Source organism: Postia placenta (assembly GCF_002117355.1).
Source record: "Postia placenta MAD-698-R-SB12 unplaced genomic scaffold POSPLAscaffold_19, whole genome shotgun sequence".
NCBI lineage: Eukaryota > Fungi > Basidiomycota > Agaricomycetes > Polyporales > Adustoporiaceae > Rhodonia > Rhodonia placenta.
The window spans coordinates 352,880-374,996 of NW_020169850.1; the positions used below are offsets into that span (position 1 = coordinate 352,880).

The 22,117-nt window shown below is 51.5% G+C and overlaps 6 protein-coding genes across 6 annotated transcripts; 3 read left to right on the plus strand and 3 right to left on the minus strand.

Annotated features, from left to right (window-relative positions):
• Positions 1-1,069: 1,069 nt before the first annotated feature.
• POSPLADRAFT_1186096 (hypothetical protein) lies at positions 1,070-2,846 on the minus strand (the record flags this gene model as incomplete). Its single annotated transcript, XM_024489202.1, has 9 exons — positions 1,070-1,177; positions 1,234-1,337; positions 1,398-1,426; positions 1,474-1,577; positions 1,670-1,786; positions 1,838-1,922; positions 1,970-2,279; positions 2,647-2,741; positions 2,797-2,846. The coding sequence occupies 9 exons, from the start codon at positions 2,844-2,846 to the stop codon at positions 1,070-1,072; spliced, it is 1,002 nt and encodes a 333-aa protein (XP_024333966.1).
• Positions 2,847-7,054: 4,208 nt separating this feature from the next.
• POSPLADRAFT_1157525 (hypothetical protein) lies at positions 7,055-7,993 on the minus strand (the record flags this gene model as incomplete). The annotated part of the gene is made up of 3 exons (XM_024487198.1): positions 7,055-7,165; positions 7,224-7,303; positions 7,357-7,993. Coding segments are annotated over 3 exons (828 nt in total), but the record flags the coding sequence as incomplete, so codon positions are not given.
• Positions 7,994-10,547: 2,554 nt separating this feature from the next.
• On the plus strand, positions 10,548-11,106 carry POSPLADRAFT_1081891 (hypothetical protein; the record flags this gene model as incomplete). The annotated part of the gene is made up of 3 exons (XM_024483007.1): positions 10,548-10,715; positions 10,775-10,971; positions 11,031-11,106. Coding segments are annotated over 3 exons (441 nt in total), but the record flags the coding sequence as incomplete, so codon positions are not given.
• Positions 11,107-11,631: 525 nt separating this feature from the next.
• On the minus strand, positions 11,632-12,902 carry POSPLADRAFT_1174658 (hypothetical protein). The gene is made up of 6 exons (XM_024488299.1): positions 12,655-12,902; positions 12,509-12,593; positions 12,305-12,450; positions 12,043-12,248; positions 11,838-11,992; positions 11,632-11,769 (listed from the first exon to the last, which is right to left on the minus strand). The coding sequence occupies exons 1-6, from the start codon at positions 12,864-12,866 to the stop codon at positions 11,758-11,760; spliced, it is 816 nt and encodes a 271-aa protein (XP_024333969.1). The 5' UTR covers positions 12,867-12,902; the 3' UTR covers positions 11,632-11,757.
• Positions 12,903-13,388: 486 nt separating this feature from the next.
• POSPLADRAFT_1050231 (hypothetical protein) lies at positions 13,389-18,263 on the plus strand (the record flags this gene model as incomplete). The annotated part of the gene is made up of 21 exons (XM_024479941.1): positions 13,389-13,448; positions 13,507-13,552; positions 13,608-13,696; positions 13,759-13,788; positions 13,841-13,905; positions 13,953-14,212; positions 14,271-14,322; positions 14,383-14,723; positions 14,775-15,110; positions 15,163-15,717; positions 15,781-15,836; positions 15,884-15,922; positions 15,979-16,125; positions 16,180-16,314; positions 16,363-16,409; positions 16,463-16,482; positions 16,531-16,633; positions 16,688-17,010; positions 17,067-17,236; positions 17,292-17,572; positions 17,627-18,263. 21 exons carry the CDS (start codon positions 13,389-13,391, stop codon positions 18,261-18,263), a joined length of 3,792 nt encoding a protein of 1,263 aa, XP_024333970.1.
• A 493-nt stretch (positions 18,264-18,756) lies between these two features.
• POSPLADRAFT_1061876 (hypothetical protein) lies at positions 18,757-21,795 on the plus strand (the record flags this gene model as incomplete). The annotated part of the gene is made up of 7 exons (XM_024481442.1): positions 18,757-19,057; positions 19,119-19,184; positions 19,240-19,245; positions 19,303-19,515; positions 19,568-19,827; positions 19,884-20,365; positions 20,427-21,795. 7 exons carry the CDS (start codon positions 18,757-18,759, stop codon positions 21,793-21,795), a joined length of 2,697 nt encoding a protein of 898 aa, XP_024333971.1.
• Positions 21,796-22,117: the final 322 nt, after the last annotated feature.

Consider the following 22,117-nt stretch of genomic DNA (forward strand, 5'->3'; position numbering starts at 1 on the left):
GCGCCATTTTATACGTCAGACTACACCAGCATCTACGAAACGATCGTAATAAGACGCGGTCTAGGCAGCTGAGCCTTGTTCCGGGTGTGAAGATCCGCTATGGATGCACGAAGGAGCCGTTACAGCCGGTACATCCTGTGCAGCGCGGTGCCTTGTCGCAGGAAACAGGGGTAATTTATTTGTTACAGCAGTAGACTAATGCATACAGAGCGCTTGTGCGTAGTGAACTATGTACAGATCTAAATTAAGTAGGTCTAACGTCGTTAATCATACACATAATGCTTAGCCCTGATATTTCGTGGTCTCGTACCCATCCAGTTTGATGCCGCACCCCACCGAGCCTATCCACGGTGGTGGGGATTGAGACGGCTGGGTTTGAGACCAGATATCCCGACATTTCGGTTGAGAAACGCTGCGCTATGCCGCGGACCCATCCGCAAATAATTTAGCCGCGGAGTCGTCATGTCTGGTCACGTCCGTTGAACTTTGCACGTCTGTCATGTTACTGTCAAGCGCACGTTCGGCCGGCGCATGCGACCTGCATCACGTTGGCGATGCGAAACACACAACGTGACAATACCGACAACAGTGGCGGCACCTGCTGACCGAGATCGCGGCAAGGTAGAAAACAATGAGTATCAGAGGCAAACTCCCGGCAGAATGACAATTGGAATGGCAGATTTTGAATACCTTCGATTGTGGAATGCCCGACAGTACATTTTGTGATAACCTAACCTTCGCAGATTTGTAGCAGAAAGGGGCTTAAGTTACGTATATATAGCTAGCTAAGCCCCGAATTAGGGTCTAAAAGACATCCTGTAAGGCTCAAAGTAAGGGCTAAAGACCACTAAATATTGTTTGAGAAGTGTACTTGCCACATTGGTTTGGAAAGGTTCTGTCAAACGATATGGCAACTGCCTGGCGGGCAGAAATATTTGGCAGGGTAGCACCTGATGGGGTTGGGAAGGTACTCACACCGGGACAGAGATGGGATGTGCAAAGCACGTTATAGCATTCTCTGCTTCTACTACACCAGAAATAAAATACAGTCCGTAATCTTACAGCGCGTTCACTTTGGATAGAAATATGTTGCTTCCAAACGAGACTTCACATAATCTCCCGCGGTCACCACCTCGTACTTCGCTGGATTCTCTTCCGATACGCAGCCGGGTAGCGGCTTCGGGGTGGTCATTCTCTTTAGCATTTTCTACGAGAAATAATAAAATCATTCACCTCAAGCTTGACGTTGTAGTCGGTGCCGAAGAACAGCGGCATAGAGAATCGTTGAATACCAGTTCGGTTCACCGCCCTGTGGACTGTGGACTTGAAGATATCATCTGTAGACAGATAGGCGAACGTCAACACAGTAATTTGGTTCGACTCATGGACAGGCATACTCGACCATCGCGCGAATTGGTCGCCCAGACTATCTAGGCGTGAGCACAGTGGACTAGTGCATAGAGTGGGGCTTACTTCACCACGAGCGTGCCCGGAATAGGCACCGCGTCGATCCACTTGCCCTCAGTGTTTAACACCTGTAGCGCCTGCACTTGGTCTTGCCACAGGATGGTGAAGCACTGCGCGGAGAATTAGCTGCAGCAGATACCAGTACAAGCATAGGCGCCCCACCTCGTAGCTTGTCATCCGAGTGCATTAGCATGGCTCATACTCGAGAGTAGTTTGGAGCGCACTCGGTATGTGCCCCGATTCCCTCCACGCGGTCGTCAACAGCACCGGTCTGCGGGGGGTAGTACAAGAGACGCATAATCGCCGCAGGCTTGATTGTCTAGGATTGCTTGAGACAACAAAAGGCTGTGCCGCACTGCGAGACCATCACCTTATCGTCGAAGAAGTCTTCAGGCAGATTGAGGGCGAGAGCGAAGAGTGGGAAGAGCAGTTTCCCGAGATTGACTGCTGCGTGGCTGAAGTAACATCAGAATAATGGGAGCGCGAGGGTATCTTGGCTCACTAATAGTCAAGGCAGGCCTTCCGGAAACCAGAGAGTCCTTCGGGCCAGACGTTCACCCCAGTCATTACACCATCGCCGTCTCTACGACTGATACCAGAGTCCATCTCTTCCCAGCCGAGATCAAAGCCCTCATGCAGATCGCCGCGGTTCTCCGGGTTCGTGTTCTCGCCCAAGAGAGCCGTGTAGCCCTTGAAGTTTGAACTTTTGTGTATATCAATAGACATTTTCTTCGCGAGGGGCAGGGCGAAGAAGTTCTTCGCCGCATCTATGGCCGCATCTATAGTTTCTTGCGAGATTGTGTGGTGGCTCACTGCAGATGTTGCATCATAAGATGCTGCCCTCCACAGTGGCGCATCAGTAGAACCCAACTTCTGCTCGTGAGCATTTGTGACTGCACGAACCACCTCACTGAGCTGCACAAGTGCCCAAGGGAATGGCCAGTATTTTCGTTGGCTTGTGGCACTTGTCAAAGCGCACAAGCACAGGCAAATAGGAACAAGATTCCAACTCCCTGTCCATGAGTATGTCCTTGTAGCTATTTGTGACAATTGCCAAAAGTATGAAACACACTTGACAATCTCTTGTTCACTTCCCCGAGATCGCACGCATGGCAAGTGATCGAACAAGTGTCCACGAGCAAAGGAGTAGGATTCTCTTGCTAGTGGTTGTCAGCTTACCGTAGAAGAAGCCCACATTGATGCATGCGTCCCGGATTTCATCTGCTAGCGCGTTGCGAGCTGCAGGATCACTGCTAGTCGCATTCCCAATGTTGCTTTAAGCGGAAGAAGTCACAATCTACTAGTTTACTCGTGCATCTGTTCACTTACATTACCGGTATCTGCTCGAACGTGCTTTCCGTTCGCTGAGGTGTCGACATACGGTCGACTGAGAAGAGCTTTATCAGAATGACTTCCGATAAAGGCTCATCCGAACAAACGTAGCTGTACGTACTTGGCGTACGACGCTGAGAAGTTAGCTGGATAGGATGAAGTCCAAGGCCAGGCCTGGCTAAGCGCCTCCGAGTCGTTAATCGAAATCAAAACGACTGTACACGTTACATAATAATCAGTATCGCCCGTTATCTATGTTAGGAATAGAGAAGCCGCAGCAGTGCAAGTGTACACTGAACTGAAGGATTCTTGCAGCTTCGCCAAGAAGCTAGAGGATCAAGATCGTGCGTGCAGTGAGAACAGCCCTCATTGGTTCACTCGTCTTCTTTTGATGATCGGCGCTGTAATATTGGGTACTATGATGACATCCGAGACAACTCAACAAAAGTGAAGGGGATTAGAACGAGAAGTCGTGCGACTGGGTATCAAAGCTGGGTATACAAGGGTATCGACTGAAAAGGGTATCTTAGTCGCACGACAGGTGACAGAAGGCGAGAGGAAGCATAGGGACACGAGGAAACGACGGCAATGAGTGAGAGGGAGAACAATGCCTGATACAGAATACCAGCCCCTGGAAAGCTCGCAAGCACAGAACGCACGCCGACGTTGCTACGACGCCTCAGCCTAGTAAGGCTGATATCGCCGTTGCTGGCGAACAGCTGGCTGATGTGCTGGTTGAGGTTCCTCGTGAATGTTCATAGGCTGGAACGTCGGTTCTCTGTCGTGGCGGTGAGCGGGCTTGGAATGGTAGAAATCTCTGTTCTCCCTCGCGTCTCGGACACCATGCCTGACCAAGGAGCAATCAAGACGAGTCACTCATGCGTGTGTCAAAAGCAAACTCACCTTCGCCTGACATGATGGATAACCCCGCGCATATCCGTTCTGCGCGCCGAATCCATGAAGAATGGGCAATGGTTGCATTCCCAAACATACTGGCCTGCTGCCGGATCGTCGCCCTCGGCATTTATGGCTCGCCGGCGTGTGTTTGAGTCAACAAGGTTCCACGAGGGCGTCGGATGGGTATGTTCTGGAGCCTTCAAAAAATGCGAGACCTACAATGACGTGAGTAACGTGAAAAAGGACGAGTTGACGAAGGCACCCACACATTGACGCCATGTTAGAGCGTGACGCATTCGACGGCCGTTAATAGTCTCGCTCGGACAACACATGCAGAAGAAGCGATGGTCGCGAGTATCCAGTTCATCCGGCCCCGCCATAGGTATTCCAAGCCTGGATACCAGCGCAGCAACCGCCGCGGATCCACGCAGAGAGCGTTGGAATATCAATTCCTCTCCGCATTCATCGCCAAGGTCGACATATTCAACGTGGGTCCTACTCAAACGTCGGGCTTCCACAATGTCAAGGTGGCCGCAGTCGTGCGACAGTACGCCCTGCCAACCGATGAGAGGGGTGGTGGCACACTTGGGCGTGGTGCATCGGAAAACGGACGTCGCCAGGTCCTCTGATTGGCCAGCTAAATCGCGCATCGTTCCGCGGAGCCTTTCGGCCCTCGCATGAAGCCAGTCTGGTAAGGCGTCGAAGATGTGACCACAATCCCCCGGCGTGACAGGTGCATCCGATCGGCCGTTGATCAACGCGTTGACTGCGGGCATTCTGAGGATCTCGCCAAAGTGAGGCAGATATATGGTGTCTCTCAGAGGCACATAGGACATCTTGAAGTTGGCCCAAGCCTCTCTGAGTACATGTTTCCGTCTCTCTATGAGGTATTTCCGTTCGAGAGCCAGGCGATCTCTTTTTGCGCGCTTGGCGCTTGGCTCGTATACGGTGCGCCAAACAGAGAAGACTATGGACAGTGAGATCGAGTGGGAGCGAAGAACGCGATAAAACGTACCCTCATCTGTAAGCTCTTTATCCGGGACTATGTTCAAAGTGATGCAGCGTACATCGGAGCGCGCGTACCCGAGTGCTTCGAAGTGCTGGATGATTCTGCCGTAACTCATCAGACCAGTTCTGTCTAGCATCGACGAGGCACCCACTGATTGTAGTAGGCCTCCCGACGAACGTTTATTTCGGCGAGGCGGTCTCCGACGTAGTTTTTGTGCCATTGAGTTAAGTGATCCAATTTCTATCAGAGGGCGATATTAGACTAGAAGTATATCAGAATCATTAAGCTGCCCTACCTCCATTGTCGACTTAACGTGAGCGAGCCGTGCCTCTTGATAGTCATGCAGTATCTGTTCAGCACCTGCCTTGCCCATTTGTACGTCCTCCTTCAACCGGCCATATGTAGCAGCAACAGCCAAGACATCTTCTAGCCAGTAATACTTCTTCGGCGTTCTGTTGTGCACACTCTGCACTTGGTGCCATCCTACTATCGGTCAATATCGACGAGATTCAGACAGATAGAGTCCGCTCACGGTTCGTGCTGGGAACTAAATCTAGGACCTTGGCATCATATTGTCGGTATTCCCGCTCGAATGTCTTTGCCGTAATTAGACTTTCGATCCACACGTCAGTACTCTTCATTACGGAATGACGAAGGGGCTTACTTTGAACTCAAACAGACGTCGCACACACGTCTACGGAACGCAAATTGTACGTCGCACGCGCTCGAGGAGTTACAGCGCTACCAAATGTAGCGCGTGAGCCTTGTGTCGTGTCATCGACAGGCTTAGAGCCTCACCTGGCACCTGTTCCCGCCGAAGAGCAGCAATGCCCAATCCGATTGTTGCATGTCGGAAGGGCATTCGGGAACGCCGCCAGGTACTAAGCCAAAGGAAGCCTTCCACATCGACGCCGCGGTACCAGATACGAGTGTCTGACGGAAGGCTTTGCTGACTCGGGAAACAGTCAGAACGTCGGGTGGCAGCAGGTGGCCGAATGTCTGTCAGGTGCGAGGCCGTCTCAACACCATGATATAGTATTGCGTTGATCACATCACTCACCTCATAGAGGATGTCCAGAGGCAACGTGGGGAGGATGCTCAGCGGTGCGCCCGCCGGTGGTGGCGGGTTCAGTGGTGGGTTCGACGACGGATTAGACGGCGGATTCAATGGCGGGTTCGAGGGTGGATTCGAGTGTGAATTCGGAAGTGGGTTTAAGAGTGAGTTCAAGGATGGGTTCAGGGGTGGGTTCGAAGCTAGGTTCGAAGGTGGGTTCGATGGCGAAGTGTCGACCTCCGTTCTCCTGCGTTTCGTTGGAGGTTTCTCCTTATCGAGCGATGCGTTTGAAGCTATGTTCGAAGGTGGGTTCAACGGGGGAATATCGACCTCCATTCTACTGCGCCTCGTTGTATGTTTCTTAGTATCAAGGGGTGGGTTCGATGGCGGAGTATCGACCCCCGTTCTCCTGCGCTTCGCTGAAGGTTCCTCATCATCGTTTCGTTCAGGCGCGGCCCGTCGGGCACGCTTGCGCGAGGCTTGGGGATCACGATCTGTGTGCAGGACATGAGAGATTAATGGCACACGCCACAACACGACTGCCCACCATTGCGATTGTCGCCATCGGCATCGCCCAAACCTCTTCGTGAGTCTGCTTTCCTTCTGATATCGTTCGAGTTCACGAGCGGCTGTACCTCCCTGGAGCGAAGTTGAGGGAGCTTGCCAGTCTGCGAGCGAGTTACGGGCATGATTGCGTTGTACTGTGGCGCGAGATGATGATGGGGAGGGAGAAAGAGTTGAATGTGCCATTGCCGCCACCCAACGCGTCTTTTGTACGTGCACGAGCCACTCGTTGTCTTTGTTCTTCGAAAGTGCTTTGACCTCGCCTTGACTGAACATCGCTTTGACCCGCCACCACTCAAGTGGCGGTGGCGGTCCGAATCACGGTCATGTGACTGGCACATTGGCCGGCTGCCCGAACGGCACTAAACAAAGGCCCATCGTTTTCCTCTCTCAATTTCCACAGCAACGAGTGGGAATTACTAGTCAGTACGATATAGTAGTATCCAATGAGCTTTCTGTATTGATGTTGTTGTAAAGCGGTCTATTGTGGGCAAAGTCGATGTATTAGATAGAATCAAGGTGAAGATTAGAACAATAACGCACTTGATGTAAGGGCCCATGCGCTACTGGTTACGCAAGTCACACTATTGAGAGAACATGCAAGACCTTGTTTCCATCGGCTACAAGCCCATAACATACACGCATGCAAGTCCAAGAAAGCATAGTAGGAACTCAAGAACGTTCACGCAGAGGCATGGTCAATCATAGTAGATATAATGTCCAGGACGCCGCTACAGACCCGGCATCGAAGTAGACGGGCTTTTGGACCTATATTTGACGATCCAAGGATGCCGCCGAACGTCTGTCAGTGGGATACGCTTGTCGGGGTCATATTGAAGAAGCTGCATTAGAGATCGTTTTAGTTATCTAGTTAGCAGAGCAATGCGTGGCCCCACACACCTTCATGATCAAGTCGCGTGCCTCCTGAGATACCTTCGACGGGATCTTCAGGTCCACCTTCGCGATCCGTTTGTACGTAGCTGGATAGGATTATGAGTGTGACTAGCGCCCGCCGAGACGGCAGGATGCTTACCAGTATGACCAGTCAAATCCTCGAACGGAGGAGCGCCGCAAATGAACTCGTACGTCAATACGCCCAAGGCCCAGTAGTCCACCTTCTCCGTGTGGTCTTTGCCCTCCACCATCTCTGGAGGAAGATAGTCGAGCGTACCGCATAGTGTTGTCCGCCTATTCCCAGGTGCGTGGACGCTCCAGCCGAAGTCACCAATCTTCAGCTCGCCATTAATGCCCAACAGCAGGTTCTCCGGCTTAATGTCTCGATGAATGACGTGTTTTGAATGAAGGTAGCTCAACGCGTCCGCCATCTGGTCGATGTACCGAGAGCTGCGCTTCTCGGTGAAGCATCCGTGCTTTGTCAGCTGCTTGTATAGCTCGCCTTTGCCAGCAAATTCCAGCATAAGGAATATGCGCTTCTCGTCGTGGAAGTAGCCGTATAGTCGCAGAACATTAGGGTGCCGCAGGTTCTGCTGAATCTCAATCTCCCTTCGAATCTGCTTCTCCACCCGCGATTGCACGATTTCGGACTTGTACAGACACTTGAGGGCGAGGATATAGTGTGGCTCGCATTTCGTGCGAACCATGTAGACACGGCCGAATTTACCTTTGCCAAGTGGCCTCCCAATATCGAAGTCTGTGAGATGCCATTCGCGCGTCCGTCGAATGCTGTTGCTATTGAGCTAAATTTCGCAGAACATCCGACTAGAACCTACCCGCAAATGCTGGAGTCCAATGCCAAATCTTCAGCAGCCTGGCCATAAACCCTTTCTCCTCTGCTCTCGTTGTCGATTTCGAAACCACCGTCATACCGCCCGATGTCGATGGTCGGCTGTGTTGGTGGCTTGCGCGGTGATGTAGGACGTTGCTGTTGGGATGGCTGTGAGATTTGTGATGACTGTGACGGCTGCGACGACTGAGATTGCTGGGATTGGTGCTTGCTGGCCAATGATGTTGTCGAGGTGCTCTTTGGTATAGCCGAATTTGAGGGGAAGGGATGGGGTGCCGCGAACTTGGTTAATAGCTTCGATACATTGCCCTGGCTAGGGTTCTTCGGCTGATGAGTCGGCCGTGTAGTATTTGGTTTCGACGATATCTCAAGAGCAGCAATCTGACGAGTCACGGCGCCGATGGAGGCCATTGTCGTAGCAAGGTACAGCAAAGTTCGGATTTGACCTGAAACTGAACGGTCGAACCACAGCCACGCGACCAGCGACGCGGCGCTCACGTGATCGTGTCGTCCACCGCACCATGAAGGCTGGACAAGAAATGATTGACGCGACATCGTTCACTTGGAACTTTGTTCAAACTCGAGTACTCCGTCTAATGTTCAGATTGGGCTTCAGTCACGGACAGTAGGTCCGTCGACGATTAACCAATCATCCCAATTTATCTCCTGAAGGCGGCCCTTGAATGCCACAGCATTTATGCGTGACTCGCGAGAGAGCTACTTCCCCCGTACCCGCGATGAACGGCCCGCAGCAGCTAGGCAACCTTCCAGCGTTGCCTCTTGATATTTTCTTCGAAGTACGATGCACTCTATAAACTATTCGGAAACATCTAACAGTCTCATCGATCCAGATTACCAGATATACCGCGCCTCATGAACTGTTGAAGCTCGCTTGGACAAATAGAACCCTGCGTGACGTTCTCTTGTCTAGCAAGGCCAAGAATATCTGGAAAGCTGCCAGAGAACGAGTTTCTCCGGGTATCCCAGTCTGTCCGCTCGATATGACTGAGTTAGAATGGACCAAGCTCCTGTTTGGTGGACCGGCTTGTCAGGTATTGTTTCAAACTGTGTACGCCGCGTGGCTGGTCTTATTTGAGGTCCCATCTTGCAGTGTGGATCTGGGTATGCAACTCGAATTGATATCGCGTTACGTCGAAGAATGTGTCCGAGCTGCATCGAAGAACAGTATGCCACACATTATTCTCCTATGTCCATAATTGCCCTCCTTACCATTCATTAATAGCCTTGTCGCACTCCCAAACATTGTGGGACGATTCGAACCCATTAAGCCGAAAGTCCTTTCACTTATTCCTTACAGTTTAGGTGAATAATCCGTCTTCGTCTTCACGGGTTGCTCAGCTCGTCCTAATCTATCCTTATGACGCCTGCTACTCAGACGGTGAACAGAAGTACTATTGGCACATGGACATCTGCAATGTTACCAACAAATACGATCGATTGCGACGGGATATCTATGTGCATAATAAGCCTGGGGCTAGAGAACGGATGCTGAGGTTTAAGAAGAAACGCCGGGAATATGTTTCGTATATGACTGAGGTAGGTTGTGCTTGCCTCAAAGCTTCGGGTTTGCTATAAAGTGCCTGATCGGCTTACCTGCAGATTGCACTGCAGTCTTTTGCTTGGTCCTGCAAAGACGCAAAACGGCGTTGGCTGGGGATACCGAAGTTTAAAAAGGCTCGTTACAATGAGTAGGTAGTCTCCAGATCAATCCGTGCTGGACATTAATCTGAAGGCGCCAGGCTATCAAAACACCTTCGAGAACGTGGACACGATGAACGGGACATCGTCAAAGTTGGATGTCAAGTAATCCAATCGGATCTTTTGCTAATCACTAGATGTCAGTGAAGAGCGGTTGTCCACATCAGCGTCATCTTGACCCATACACAGGCTCAGCCGACCTTTGCAAGAAGCTTGAGGCAGACCTTATAAAAGCTAAAGATGAGCGGATCGCATCTGACCGAACGACATTGATTCGACAAATATACAACAATTACAAGAGAACTGTGACACCCATGCATTGGATTGCGCTGCCACGGCTGGGGGCGATCTGCTCGATTCCGGAATTCCGAAGGCTTGTCGATTGCCCGTCCAACAGCGACTTCCTCAATCCAGACGGCTTGGCTCCCCTCGCGGCGCTACTTCCTGCGTTCGTAGCAACCGAAACCGAGCGACTCAGACGCGCACTACTTGATACGCTCTCTGCTCAGCCGGACTTTGAGTCGACCTCGACCAGCTCGCCTTTGCAAGTCGACCCCCTTACCCTTGCTGTATCTGTATTCAAATGTACATCATCGAAGACGTGTGCGGGCGTTCCCCTCCTTTCCTGGGTGGATGTAGCGTCGCATATATGCAAGGATGGTTCGAGGCACGGGTACTTCATTTCTCTCAAGCCCGCTGTCTGTCTGGGTGAGGAGACCCTCGACATCGATGCCGAAGAGCATTTCGAATTCGACCAGCGCGGCTTCGAGGCGGTGCATTCTATTCTCCACATACTTGGGCTTGATCCCAGCATCACTACACCGGAGGATCTTGATAACTTAGGGCCAAGATTTGTCTGTCTCGAATGTCCAATTACAGGAATCGGTCGCCACCTCAAAGGCCGTCACGTCTTGTCATGGCGACAGTGTGTAAGTGCATCTCATGACGACGTGTACTCGATGCCAACCCTAGCCACTTCCGCTGCCAGGTATCTCACTTCATTCCGAATGCTCGAACGCACTACGAGCCTAGTTGGGAGCTTGTCCCACAAGTCCACTGGGAAACGATTGCGCGCAGCGAGGTCAACCCGTCGTACAATACCCCATTATGGGGTTGTAACCACTGCACGGTACACCTAGAGGATTTGCAGACACGTGCCGCCGTCCTGAGCCACGTCCGAGAAAGGTAGGGCTTCAGCGTATGCATCTCCTTCTGCAGGACTGATGAACTCATTGCACATCCAGCCATACCGTCGCCAAACCGAACGAGGGCCAGGACTTCTTCCACGCCGTACCTGCCCGACGCGTGGGGTCGCGTCCAGTCGGATTCGTCATGGGACCACAGAAAGCGTCGGCACCTCAGGGCCCCAACGATCTTATTACACAAACACCACAGTCTGGGAGGAAGTGGGACGCAAGGATCCACCATTGCGCGGTCTGCTCTCCCCATTCCGGTCGCCGCTACAGCGCGCAGGGCCTTTTGCGGCACCTGAAGTCATCGTGAGTAGCGCCGTTTCCTTAACTTCATACCGCTGATCATCTTGCGTCACCTTACAGGCACAAGAAAGAGCTCAACGAGCACTCTAAGTATATAGAAGAAATGTGCCTAGCGAATTCAACCAATGTAGCGTACTAGATAATTGCATCTGCAGTATATCCCGGACTTTGCCCTTAATACAAGACAGGCCTGGCTCGGAGCCGATTTCACGTTTACTTCCTAGTCACCGGGAATGACCCAAAGTCATTGTATAGATGTTTAAATATATTGTTCATATTTCTGCCCGTCACACACTTCACCTTTGCTCAGTTCAGTTCGTTAAACATACTGACCGCACTGTGATGACGGCAAATGTCCGCATTGTCAATCCGCATACAAATATCTATAATTACCAGGCATGAAGGCATAAACATATCCATCGAGCAATCGAGCAAAGCGGTGTGATCATGTATGAGTGATAGTCGGTACATGTCGTCATGATAGGATCTGTGCGAAATTCAACAAAGCATTGGTACGCCACTCGAACAGCGGGCAATTTTAAGTAGAATACGCACTGCCAGGAGCACAACGGCGACGACAACGACAAGCACGAGCATCAGACATAGCGCGCGTCGGCCGGCTTTCCGCTGATATTCGTGCGCCGTTGTGAGCTCTTCCGCGGCGCCAGCAGTGTCGACCGCAATGGATGATATGTTCGACTCAATGTTGTCTGGGCAGAATCTCAGCAACCTCGCAGGTATGAAATGAGGGGGGACAAACCAAGCATGCCACCCTGCTCTTGAACGAGCGTTCCCAGGTCGCGAAAGATCTCATGCAGCTCGTGGATGCCGGTTTCAATTTCCCGGATCTCAGCCTCACGCTCCTGGATGAGGGATTCCTGGAACGCAAGCTCATGCGGCGATAGTTGATTCTGCAGAATCAGAGCCTGACGCTGGGATGGCGTCGGACTGGACGGCCGGTCATGACTGCGCAACGTGTCAGCAGCATGCGCGCGCGAAAGATATGGGAGAATACGACGCACGGCGATGCTTCCTCCTCTACGGCAATCTTCACACCATGAACAACGGTGCGCTGGCGCTCAGCGCTCACTTGTTGCGCACGTTGAAAGGCGACAAGAGAGAGCTGGAAGTCATGCGACGTCTTCTGCAAAGATGTCTTGTGTCGAGGCTACACGACACGAAAGTCAGCAAGGTATGAGTTCATCGTCGGCGCGGGAGGCACGCACTAGGGGTGCTTGTAGCGCTGCAAGTTTCTTCAGGTCATCCGAGCCGCGCTTGGCCATTGCGCGCGTTGCTTCGGTCAGGTCATGACTATCAGCGAGTATAAGCGAACTGTAGGCTCCCTTGAGATCAGAATCAGGTTGAAACGTACAGGGACTTCCTGAGAGTCGCAGAATCACGGGTCGTGCCTAGCTGGTCGACAAGCTTCAGGATACCCTGCACATTCGAGTTGATCTTGAACACCTGGAGAGAAAGCGAAGACTGCAGGCTGAGAAACGCGGCTTCCTCCTGGGACTGTGGTACACCGTTATTGGGTGAGTATGGACGCTGCGCTAGCCCCGTTTCAATGTCCTGAAAGCTCATGGTGCAAGAGATACTAGGCTGAGGGAAAGTGTGAGGTGGAGCAGGAAGGAGAAGGATAAGACAATGCTGTTGTTGCACCGTTATGACGACTGCGGTAAGTAATCTCGATCACGTGCGCCGAGTCTATCAATCAAGCTGAGGGGAACAATCGGTTGACCTATTAATATTGATGTCTCAACGCAGTACATTCTGACTGAGTAATCCTGGCAATTAGGGAGTGTTGAACTGAAACTATGGGTACCTAGTATGGAAGCGGAAGGCAGCAAATGAGTGTTCTTTGTCTCGCGTGGCATTGACGACGCTGTTGGTGTTACAGATGGGTCGGCAGGCGCCGACTAGAGAACAGAGCTTATGTCGAGTTGGGCGGCTGCAGCGTCTCGGACCTACTTACTCTCTCCATTCACTGCGGCCTGTGCTCTGTAGCTGAGTCACTGATCCGTCGGGCCCCATAAAGGTTTAAATGCCCTCTGTAACACGAAACAACCCACTCCTTTCGATCGCGCCCTCGTTCAGATACCAATCATGACTTCCCCTGCCAGAGCCTCCTCCAGCTCAAGCCCGAACAAGTCTCTTCGTGCCTATGTTCGTGTTTTACGCGCATATATAGACCTTCAATGTCCTCATTGCATGGAACCTGCAGCAACTCGGTGATTCGCTCGGGAAAGGCGCGTTTGGGCAGGTCTATCGTATGTGTGCGGCGTTGTATGTGTCGGCGGAGCCATTGATGCCTATGCGTAAAAGGTGCTCTGAATTGGGCGACTGGAGAGACGGTCGCCGTAAAGGAGATTCAGCTGAGCAACATCCCAAAGAGTGAGATTGGGCAGATCATGGTGCGCATGTCGCCGGCGAGACTAAGCGCACCTGCATTATAACTGACCTGGACGCGTCTCAGTCCGAGATCGACCTGCTTAAGAATTTGAATGTATGCTTCGATCACTCTAAATGGTAACGCATCTGCTCATCAGTATCTTAAGCATCCAAACATCGTGAAATACAAGGGCTTCGAGAAGACGCCAGAGTATCTATACATTATCCTAGAGTATGTATCCTCCTCCGGATGTATCCTAACCCTCTAATTATTCCCAGGTTTTGCGAGAATGGCTCCCTGCACAACATCTGCAAGCGATTCGGCAAGTTTCCGGAGACCCTGGTCGGCGTGTATATCTCGCAGGTCCTCGAGGGACTCATGTATCTGCACGACCAAGGCGTGATCCACCGCGACATCAAGGGCGCTAATATCCTCACTAACAAGGACGGCTGCGTTAAGTTGGCAGACTTTGGCGTCGCAAGTCGGACAGCGGCGAACGCGGTGCGCGATGACGCAGTCGTAGGCAGTCCATATTGGAGTATGCGACTATCCACACATGAATGTGACAATATATGCTGATGAATGGCCTGTTACAGTGGCACCCGAAGTGATTGAACAATCGGGTGCGACAACCGCGTCGGATATATGGTCAGTTATTCAGTTACCTGAGCGTGATTGTTGGCTGTGTGCTAATTACGCCGAATTTAGGAGTGTAGGCTGTACGGTGATCGAACTCCTCGAGGGGAAACCACCTTACCATTTCCTGGATCCCATGCCGGCATTGTTCCGTATTGTGCAGGATGACTGTCCCCCAATACCAGATGGCGCATCGCCTATCGTCAAAGACTTCCTATATCACTGTTTCCAGAAAGATTGCAACTTGCGAATTTCCGCCAAGAAGCTGTTGAAGCATCCGTGGATGGTGGCATCGCGAAAACAGATCAGCGGGAACCAGACGAGCCAGGACGTTGCTGAGCGCAGACCACAAAGCAATTACAACTTTGATGAAGCAGTTCTCAAGGTGCAGGAGTGGAATGAGGCGTTGAAGTGTACGTCTACGTGATCAACACTGATGAGCTCAGTACTTGACTACATTATAGCACCGTCGCGCCCTGCGAGAAACCCTGACAAGCGTCGGACCTCTGTCACAGATCGTGACGGCAGGCCACAGTCGCCCATTGCTCCTCCAGCATATATACCGACGTCGATGCAACCGAGGATATCCGTAGTTCCACCGCTCCCGTTGCAGTCATCTGCTGTACCTACAGCCCGTAAACCCGTGGCGTTGAACACCGGTAAGATTCCTGCCGGCGCAACGCAGCTCGGTCACGTACGCGAGGCGCTCCCAATGCCGTTCATCTTACAGGCTCCGGAGGAACAGACAGACAATTGGGATGATGACTTCGAGGAGGGCATTTCCTTGACTAAGCTGCAAGGTAGCCATGGGGTTATAATGTATTGCAAGGGATGGCTGACGAACGGTTACAGCACTGGAGAAGACGTCCGCTGAGGAGGAGAAACTCGAGGTGGACGACAATGCTCAGACTATTCGACCAACACGGAGTCCTGCAGGCCTTGCCATTGTCCCTCTCCCCGCTTTGACGTTGCCCGAGCCTGATCCGGTATCACCTGTGGAAGACTACTCCGACATAGTCTTCGAGGATGATGATGACAAGATCCAAGCCAAGGTCGCGGACTTCAAGATGAAGAACTCGCTACGCCGCGGCCTTTTCCATCCGGACGATATCAAAACTGTTGGCCTGCAACCGCCTTCTCCGGGTCCAATGACGGCACCGCTGCCGACTCTGAGCCATAGGCGGTCGCGTCCTGCGCTCAGCCCAATTACGCTATCTGGTGCGAACCAGCCGACTGGGCCGTCACACGGCCGCTCACACACGCGCTCGTCGTCGTTCGTCGGAAGAGGAGCAGACTCATTTGGGCGTGCAGAGTCGCGCAGGTTCCCAAGCCAGCCAGAGTTTGGCAAGTATACGGAAGATGACGATGACGACTACGAGGACGTGTTCGGCAAAGTGAACGGCGCGAGTAAGTGAGAATATTGGCATAGCATATATAGATTGCTCACACCGACGGTCGCGTCCCCTGTAGCTTCGCACTCTATGCAGACTCTGCAGCTGAACACCCGTCTCTCCAACAAGTCATGGGTAAGTCCGCTCGCTAAATGCGGTGTTCGTTGCCTGACGATAATTAGTTGGGAGATGGAGACGACGACGAGGATCCGTTTGCTGAGGTGATGACACGCCTTGGGATATCTCATCATCCTAGTGTACTGATGAATGTTCCAAGATCGACGAGGGCTTCGCCGAAGACGATATGGAGTCAAATCTGCAGCGGGACAAGTATGCTCGATTGTCTAACACCGTTACTCAGCTCATCGATGAGCTTACACCATCGGCTCCCGACTTCCAGCTCCGTGAAGCGTGTGATCAGTTGGTACGCTGTCTCCTACACCTGTACATTGCTGAACCTCATTCCTCACTATGATAGCTCGCGATCCTGTCAGATACGCCTGAAATGCAGTCACAACTTGTGTCTGCGCATGGCATGTTGGCAATTCTGGAAGTCCTAGAAGGGAGATCTTCCCGCGATGTCACCATCAAGCTTCTGCAGATCGTGTATGCGGTACGTTGGATGTCCATGCGGTTGAACAAACACTAATGATTGGGACAGCTGGTCAACGCGGATATGGGTTTCCTAGAGAGTTTCTGTTTGATTGGGTAAGCTGGGTCGGGGAATGGGTCGTATATGCGTTCTGAAGCTTTGTTCGTAGGGGTATTCCCGTGATCATGGGTAAGTTGGGTCAAACCTGGATGCCGTTCGTAGTTCATCTATCTGTAGGATTCACCTCCAAGAAGTACCCTCCAGAGTGCAGGACAGAGGCATCGAACTTTATTCGTCTCTTATGTCACTCTTCCGTATTGACCTTGCAGATGTTCATCGCGTGAGTCGTTCGATAATGTGCAGGTGATATTCATGCAAACTGAACTCAATCTAGATGTCGAGGATTGAAAGTCCTTGTCGAGCTTCTTGATGAGGATTTCAATGAGCAGACCGACCTGGTGATTCACGCGCTCAACGGCATTTGTAGTGTGTTCGATCTCCAGAGTCCAACCACAAAGAACGACTTCTGTCGGATGTTCATCCGCGAAGGACTCCTAGACCCTTTGTCATCGGCATTGCTCAACGTGATGTCTACTCCAGGCGAGGTCGCTGCCGATATGAACCGCAAAATCATCCAGATCTTGCTCGTATTCTGCCAGGTGTCGCAATCAGATATCCATGTCCGAAATGCACTGGGCACCCGGAAGGTAGTCAGACGTAAGCCCATATATCATTAGCCCGAGCGCTCACGTTGACTGATGCACCTACCTTAGGACTTTTGAGAGCTTGCGAGCTTCTGCAACCAGAGTATCTCGTACAAATGCTTAAAGCCGTCAAGCATCTGTCCATGAATGCCAATCTTCTTGAAGTCCTGCAGAACGCGAACGCGATTGAGATCTTGGTCAAGGTTCTCGAGGAGCAGAGTTCAGGGCCATATGGCACGGTGCGTGAAGTATTACACCGAATCCCACATCCAACATGCTGAACAATTCATGTAGGAAATGTCCAATCACATCTTCCAGACATGCTACAACCTCTGTCGATTGAACAAGAACAGGCAAGAGGAGGCAGCGCAAGCGGGGATCATCCCAAGCTTGAAACGGGTTATTGAGTCAAGCTCACCTCTGAAGCAGTTCGCGTTACCCATCTTGTGCGATCTCGCCAGTGCTGGGAAGAGTTGCAGAACACTTCTGTGGCAGCATGATGGCCTTGCACTGTATCTCCGATTGCTCGATGATCCGTACTTCCAGGTCAGCGCACTAGAGTCGATCTTGTCATGGTAGGTCCCATCCCTGGTTCGTCTAATTGAAGACCCTGAACGTGATTATGCCAGGCTCCAAGATGAGACAGCCAGAATAGAAGATCAGCTGATGCAACCACCGGCCCTAGAGGCGCTCCTGAAGTGCTTCGTATCTGCCAAATCAAATTCGTTTGAGAACCTACTCGATCCCTTCCTTAAGATATTCCGCATCTCTAATGGCATCACCATCGGCATTGCGAAATCACAGTTCTTCAAACGCATTATTGACAAGTTGAGCCACAACAAAGCGGTTGTCCGTCTTAACCTTCTGCGTATCCTGCGGACTGTATGTGAGGCTCATCCGAATCGCGCCCTTCTGGTGGAACGCTTCGGCATCTATGATATCGTCATGAGGCTGAGCGAGGACGGTGCTGTCCTCGTTCGCGAGCTTGCGCGGGAGATCGTGCCCTCTCTGGCGCCTGCGCTGAAGCCCGTCTCGACTAGATTCGGACGTAACCCAGAAACACCCAAGAGCGGCAAGAGTGCTCTTGCACCGAAGAAGATGACGAGGCGGACGGCGTCGGAGTCTCTTGCAGGCAGTCCGGCTGCCGTGTCTGGCAATCTGCGTACCGCATCTCGCAAGTCCACAGCCGGAGGCGTCGCACGCTTACCACCGAGACAGAAGTTGAATGACATTTCATGGCAAGCAGGGGAGGAGCGTCATGTCTAGGCGTAGACCGCACGTGTACAGTATCGGTGGATTTGGAGTCGCACACATTCCTCGTTTTCGCATCAGCATTGCATTTGAATATTCTTTCGAGCACCACGTACCGTAGTACTGTAACTAGTCTTTAGTCATCTGGCACATACCATGTATTCTTCCGCTCAAGGCAGCACGCCGACACTTCATTCAGTTCTGGATGCTATGCGGCCACATCCCTTGAGGCTCTGAGAATTAGGGTTAGGGCTACGCCACACTAAAAGGACCGGGCGAATGCGATTAGCTCTTGCACAGCTCTTGTACTGCTGCATTCACGTAGTCTACACGCGGCGAAAGTTCACAAAACAACGATCTACGCGGAATTTCCAGACACTTACCCCCGATATTAGTGCGCGTTCTTCAAATTCAAACCCATACTCGAACAGCTGCTGGGTGAATATGACTGATTGCGCCACACTGGCCACACAACTCGCATACAACATCTGATCGACACACCTAGATCATGTCGATAAACGACTCTTTTCTCGAGGAACCCACGAACGTGAAGGATGCGGATTTCGGAACAATCAATGCCCAGGTTTTGGAAACGGCGGTCTACTGCGGTCTTACACCAGAACTGTTTCAGAGCAAGCCCTTGTTGGCTGGTATCTTTCTTCTGGCTTCTCTCGCGGAGCGCCATGTAATCAATTCAGGTTTTATCAGTCAAAGTCAATCTATACGCACCTTGAGGACCAACCCTGAACTTCTCGAATTACTGGCAGATGCCTTCTCCAAGGGCGATTTCTCCAGCATATATGATCTTCGTGAGTGATGCATGTTTTTCCGCTGCTGCTGACCGAGTTAGTCATGTACTGCTCTTCGAAGCGTTACTTCAAGAGAAGGTGACACCTGCAGACGGAGGACAGTCTGTCATAACAGCAGAAGAGCTCGGTGCGCAAATATTGATTGATAAAACATGAATACCCTAACAAACAGAACTTCACAGAGCAAGGTATCATAATTCTATATACATCAAACAACATCACGCTGAATTGAGTCCCATGTTCAGTCGTTCGCGACGCATGGACGAATGAATATATCGGCGATGCCCACCTCGTGCTCCTTGAGAACGTGAAAGACATGTGTGCAACCTGCGAGGAGCCGTATACAAACAGCGTGCCGATTCTGCAGAGTTCTGGGAGTGGCAAATCTAGAACAGTCGATGAACTTGCCAAGATTGTCTTCGTGATACCTCTGAACATCCGTGAGGAAATGCAAGGAGGTCAGCTTTGAGTTTGATCTCCAGTCTTGTTAGATACTCAGCCTATCTACAGAATATTCCTATCCTCCCGCCGACAAGAGTATCTACGCATACCTGGTCGGTACGCCGTACACCAAGTATAATGATGTCAGAGCCGCATATTTGGTATTCTTCAAGAGAATGTTTGCTGCCATCCGGGCAGAAATCGAGCATTATCTTCCCGCCTTCCGAACAATGGAACAATTTTCGTCCGCGTGGCGTGAACACCTCGCGCGCCCTCACGTGGGGAATAAAAACCATACGCATCGCGACCGATTGTACGACGAAATTACTGTTCGTACCTTCAAGTTAAATATTGTTCCCGCGGACCGCCCTGACATATCTCTTAGAATTTTCCTGCTAATGCACTTGTGGATGAATACGACTTCGCTGCGCTCATTGCCGATGCGATGAAGGAAGGGAGTGCTCTTGTGGAGTTAATCAAGTATCGTTATCATCGTAGCGAGGACAGATTCAGCATCCTGATATACGTGGACGAGGCGCAAACCCTTGCAAACAAAGCAATCGAGAAGGTTGGGCACCCAACTCACAATGCTTATGAAGTCTTTAGGGAAGTCTTGTCCGATCTTCTCGACGTCGGCGTTTTTACTATGTTCCTTTCCACAAACTTATACTTGCACGCCATGTCATCCACACGGGAACCACGCAAGTCAAAGAGAGTCAGGTTTTCCGATGCGGACACGACGCCCATTCCTTACTTCGAGATGCCTTGGACAGTCTTGCTAGATCGACGGCCTTTGATAGCTCCTGGACAAATGACTCTGGCCGAGATGTGTGATGTGAAATTCTCAAGCCAGTTCGGGAGGCCCTTGTAAGTCTTTTTTCTTTTTCTTTGGTTGCTGAATCATCGAGTAAGTGGCGGTGTTTCACAGGTGGCGGAGCTTGCTCAGGGGAGGAACACTCAATGCCAACAAGATTCTGAAGCATTTTGCGTTGTCGAGGTTGACAGGATGCGAAGAGTATAAAGACAAACCACATGAAGCACAACCAGAAAACCTAGTTATCCAAGCGCGCCTAGCTGCCCTTAGCGCGAGGCTACTGTTGGAATTTTATCAGAACGAGCCCGCAAAGGATATGGAAATGCGCCTTGTTCAATCACATATGGCCTGGGTATATGGCATCAGTGATAGCCGCCAGTGGCTCTCCACAGGATATCCGTCAGAGCCCATCGTTGCTGAGGCTGCGGCGCATGTAATGCATCGCCTCCACGACAAAAGTGCGGCCGACGTGCTTGCGGAACACATCCAAAGCTATACAATCAAGGCTGGGGAGAAGGGGGAGTTAATCATGCGACTCCTTCTCACTGAAGCGTTCGACAAGGCGTCCAGGGAAATGGAAAATTGGGACGGGCAAATCGACCGGCCAGTACCTTTGTTGAACTTCCTCGGTGCGCTCTTTGGACCTGAACATTTGGACGGCATCAAGCAGTCGTACGCTGACAACCGCTGTGGCGAGCAACGGACATTTGCCGAGGCGTTCAAGAACGCTTACGTCCGTTTCACCCACTTTGCAAGGCTTGAAGACGACAGTCTTGTGAATCCAAGGGGAACTTGGATCGCTCTGACACGTGCGATAGCTTGGCAGTGCAACTCGGAGGAGAGTCTCATTGACTGCATCATACCTGTCGCCATCGGAGACGGACGGTTGTCGCCGGACTGCATGACAGCGATTCTCATTCAGGCGAAGAACCGGCCGAAGGCAATAGTCGCGGAGATCGACGAGTCTAAACTGAATGGCTGTCGCGGCTTCTTTCCGAAAACCTTCGATAGACGGCCGTACGTCACCCTCATGATGGAGTTGGGAGTACAACCCAAGCGGAACCAGCGAAACGCGCATGTTCAAGCATCTCCGCCGCATGTCCGCGTGGAAACGATACCATCTACGCAATATCCTACTGACACCCTTCTTCCACATCCGCGCTTTCCAATCATCGCACGCGGCTGTTCTCCTCGTGTCTACGCTGTCGTCAAAGACAAGGACTCGGAGGCTTTCACTACAATCCTGCGCGGTAAGAACTCGCCCCACGTCTACTCGTATCCGCATCGAGTGACCATGGACTGGATGGAGCGCATGTGCAAGGAGGGGTCTGCGAGCATAGAGGACTCGGAAGAGGACGATGAGGGTATTTCAATTGGCAGCGATATGCCACCTCCGGAGGAGCCAATGGATATCGATGACAATGACTTGCAGCCACCAAGTCCGTCTGTCACTGGTCCAGACTTGATCCCTCCAGCTATTTGATCGTGACCACTCCCACACATGTATGGTATGTGTTTAGTATCTGTATGATGTACTCAAATTCGAAACGCTATTGTGTTATGCTGGGTCCTTCCCTTTGACGTTCTGATTCTAGCGTATGTCTCAGCTATGTGAGAACAGCTGCATTGCAGAACAATTTCCATTGTTGTTAGCTCGACTGAATGGCCCTCGAGCGGTCCGTATACACAGTTCTACCTCGACGGTGTTCACGTATGACCGGGCATGCTTAAATCAGCTCCTTATTACTCCTAAGACTCAAGGATTGACGGCTCTGTTGAATCTTCGCATCCCTGCGAGATCTACA

Bases quoted from the DNA above. Each gene is read 5' to 3' on its own strand.
- POSPLADRAFT_1174658 (XM_024488299.1), bottom strand. From the start codon at position 12,866: ATGAGCTTTCAGGACATTGAAACGGGGCTAGCGCAGCGTCCATACTCA. The intron at 12,451-12,508 runs GTGCGTGCCTCC...CGTGTCGTGTAG, and splicing joins CAGCGCTACAAGCACCCCTA to CCTCGACACAAGACATCTTT. The intron at 12,249-12,304 runs GTGCGTCGTATT...CACGTTGCGCAG, and splicing joins GTAGAGGAGGAAGCATCGCC to TCATGACCGGCCGTCCAGTC.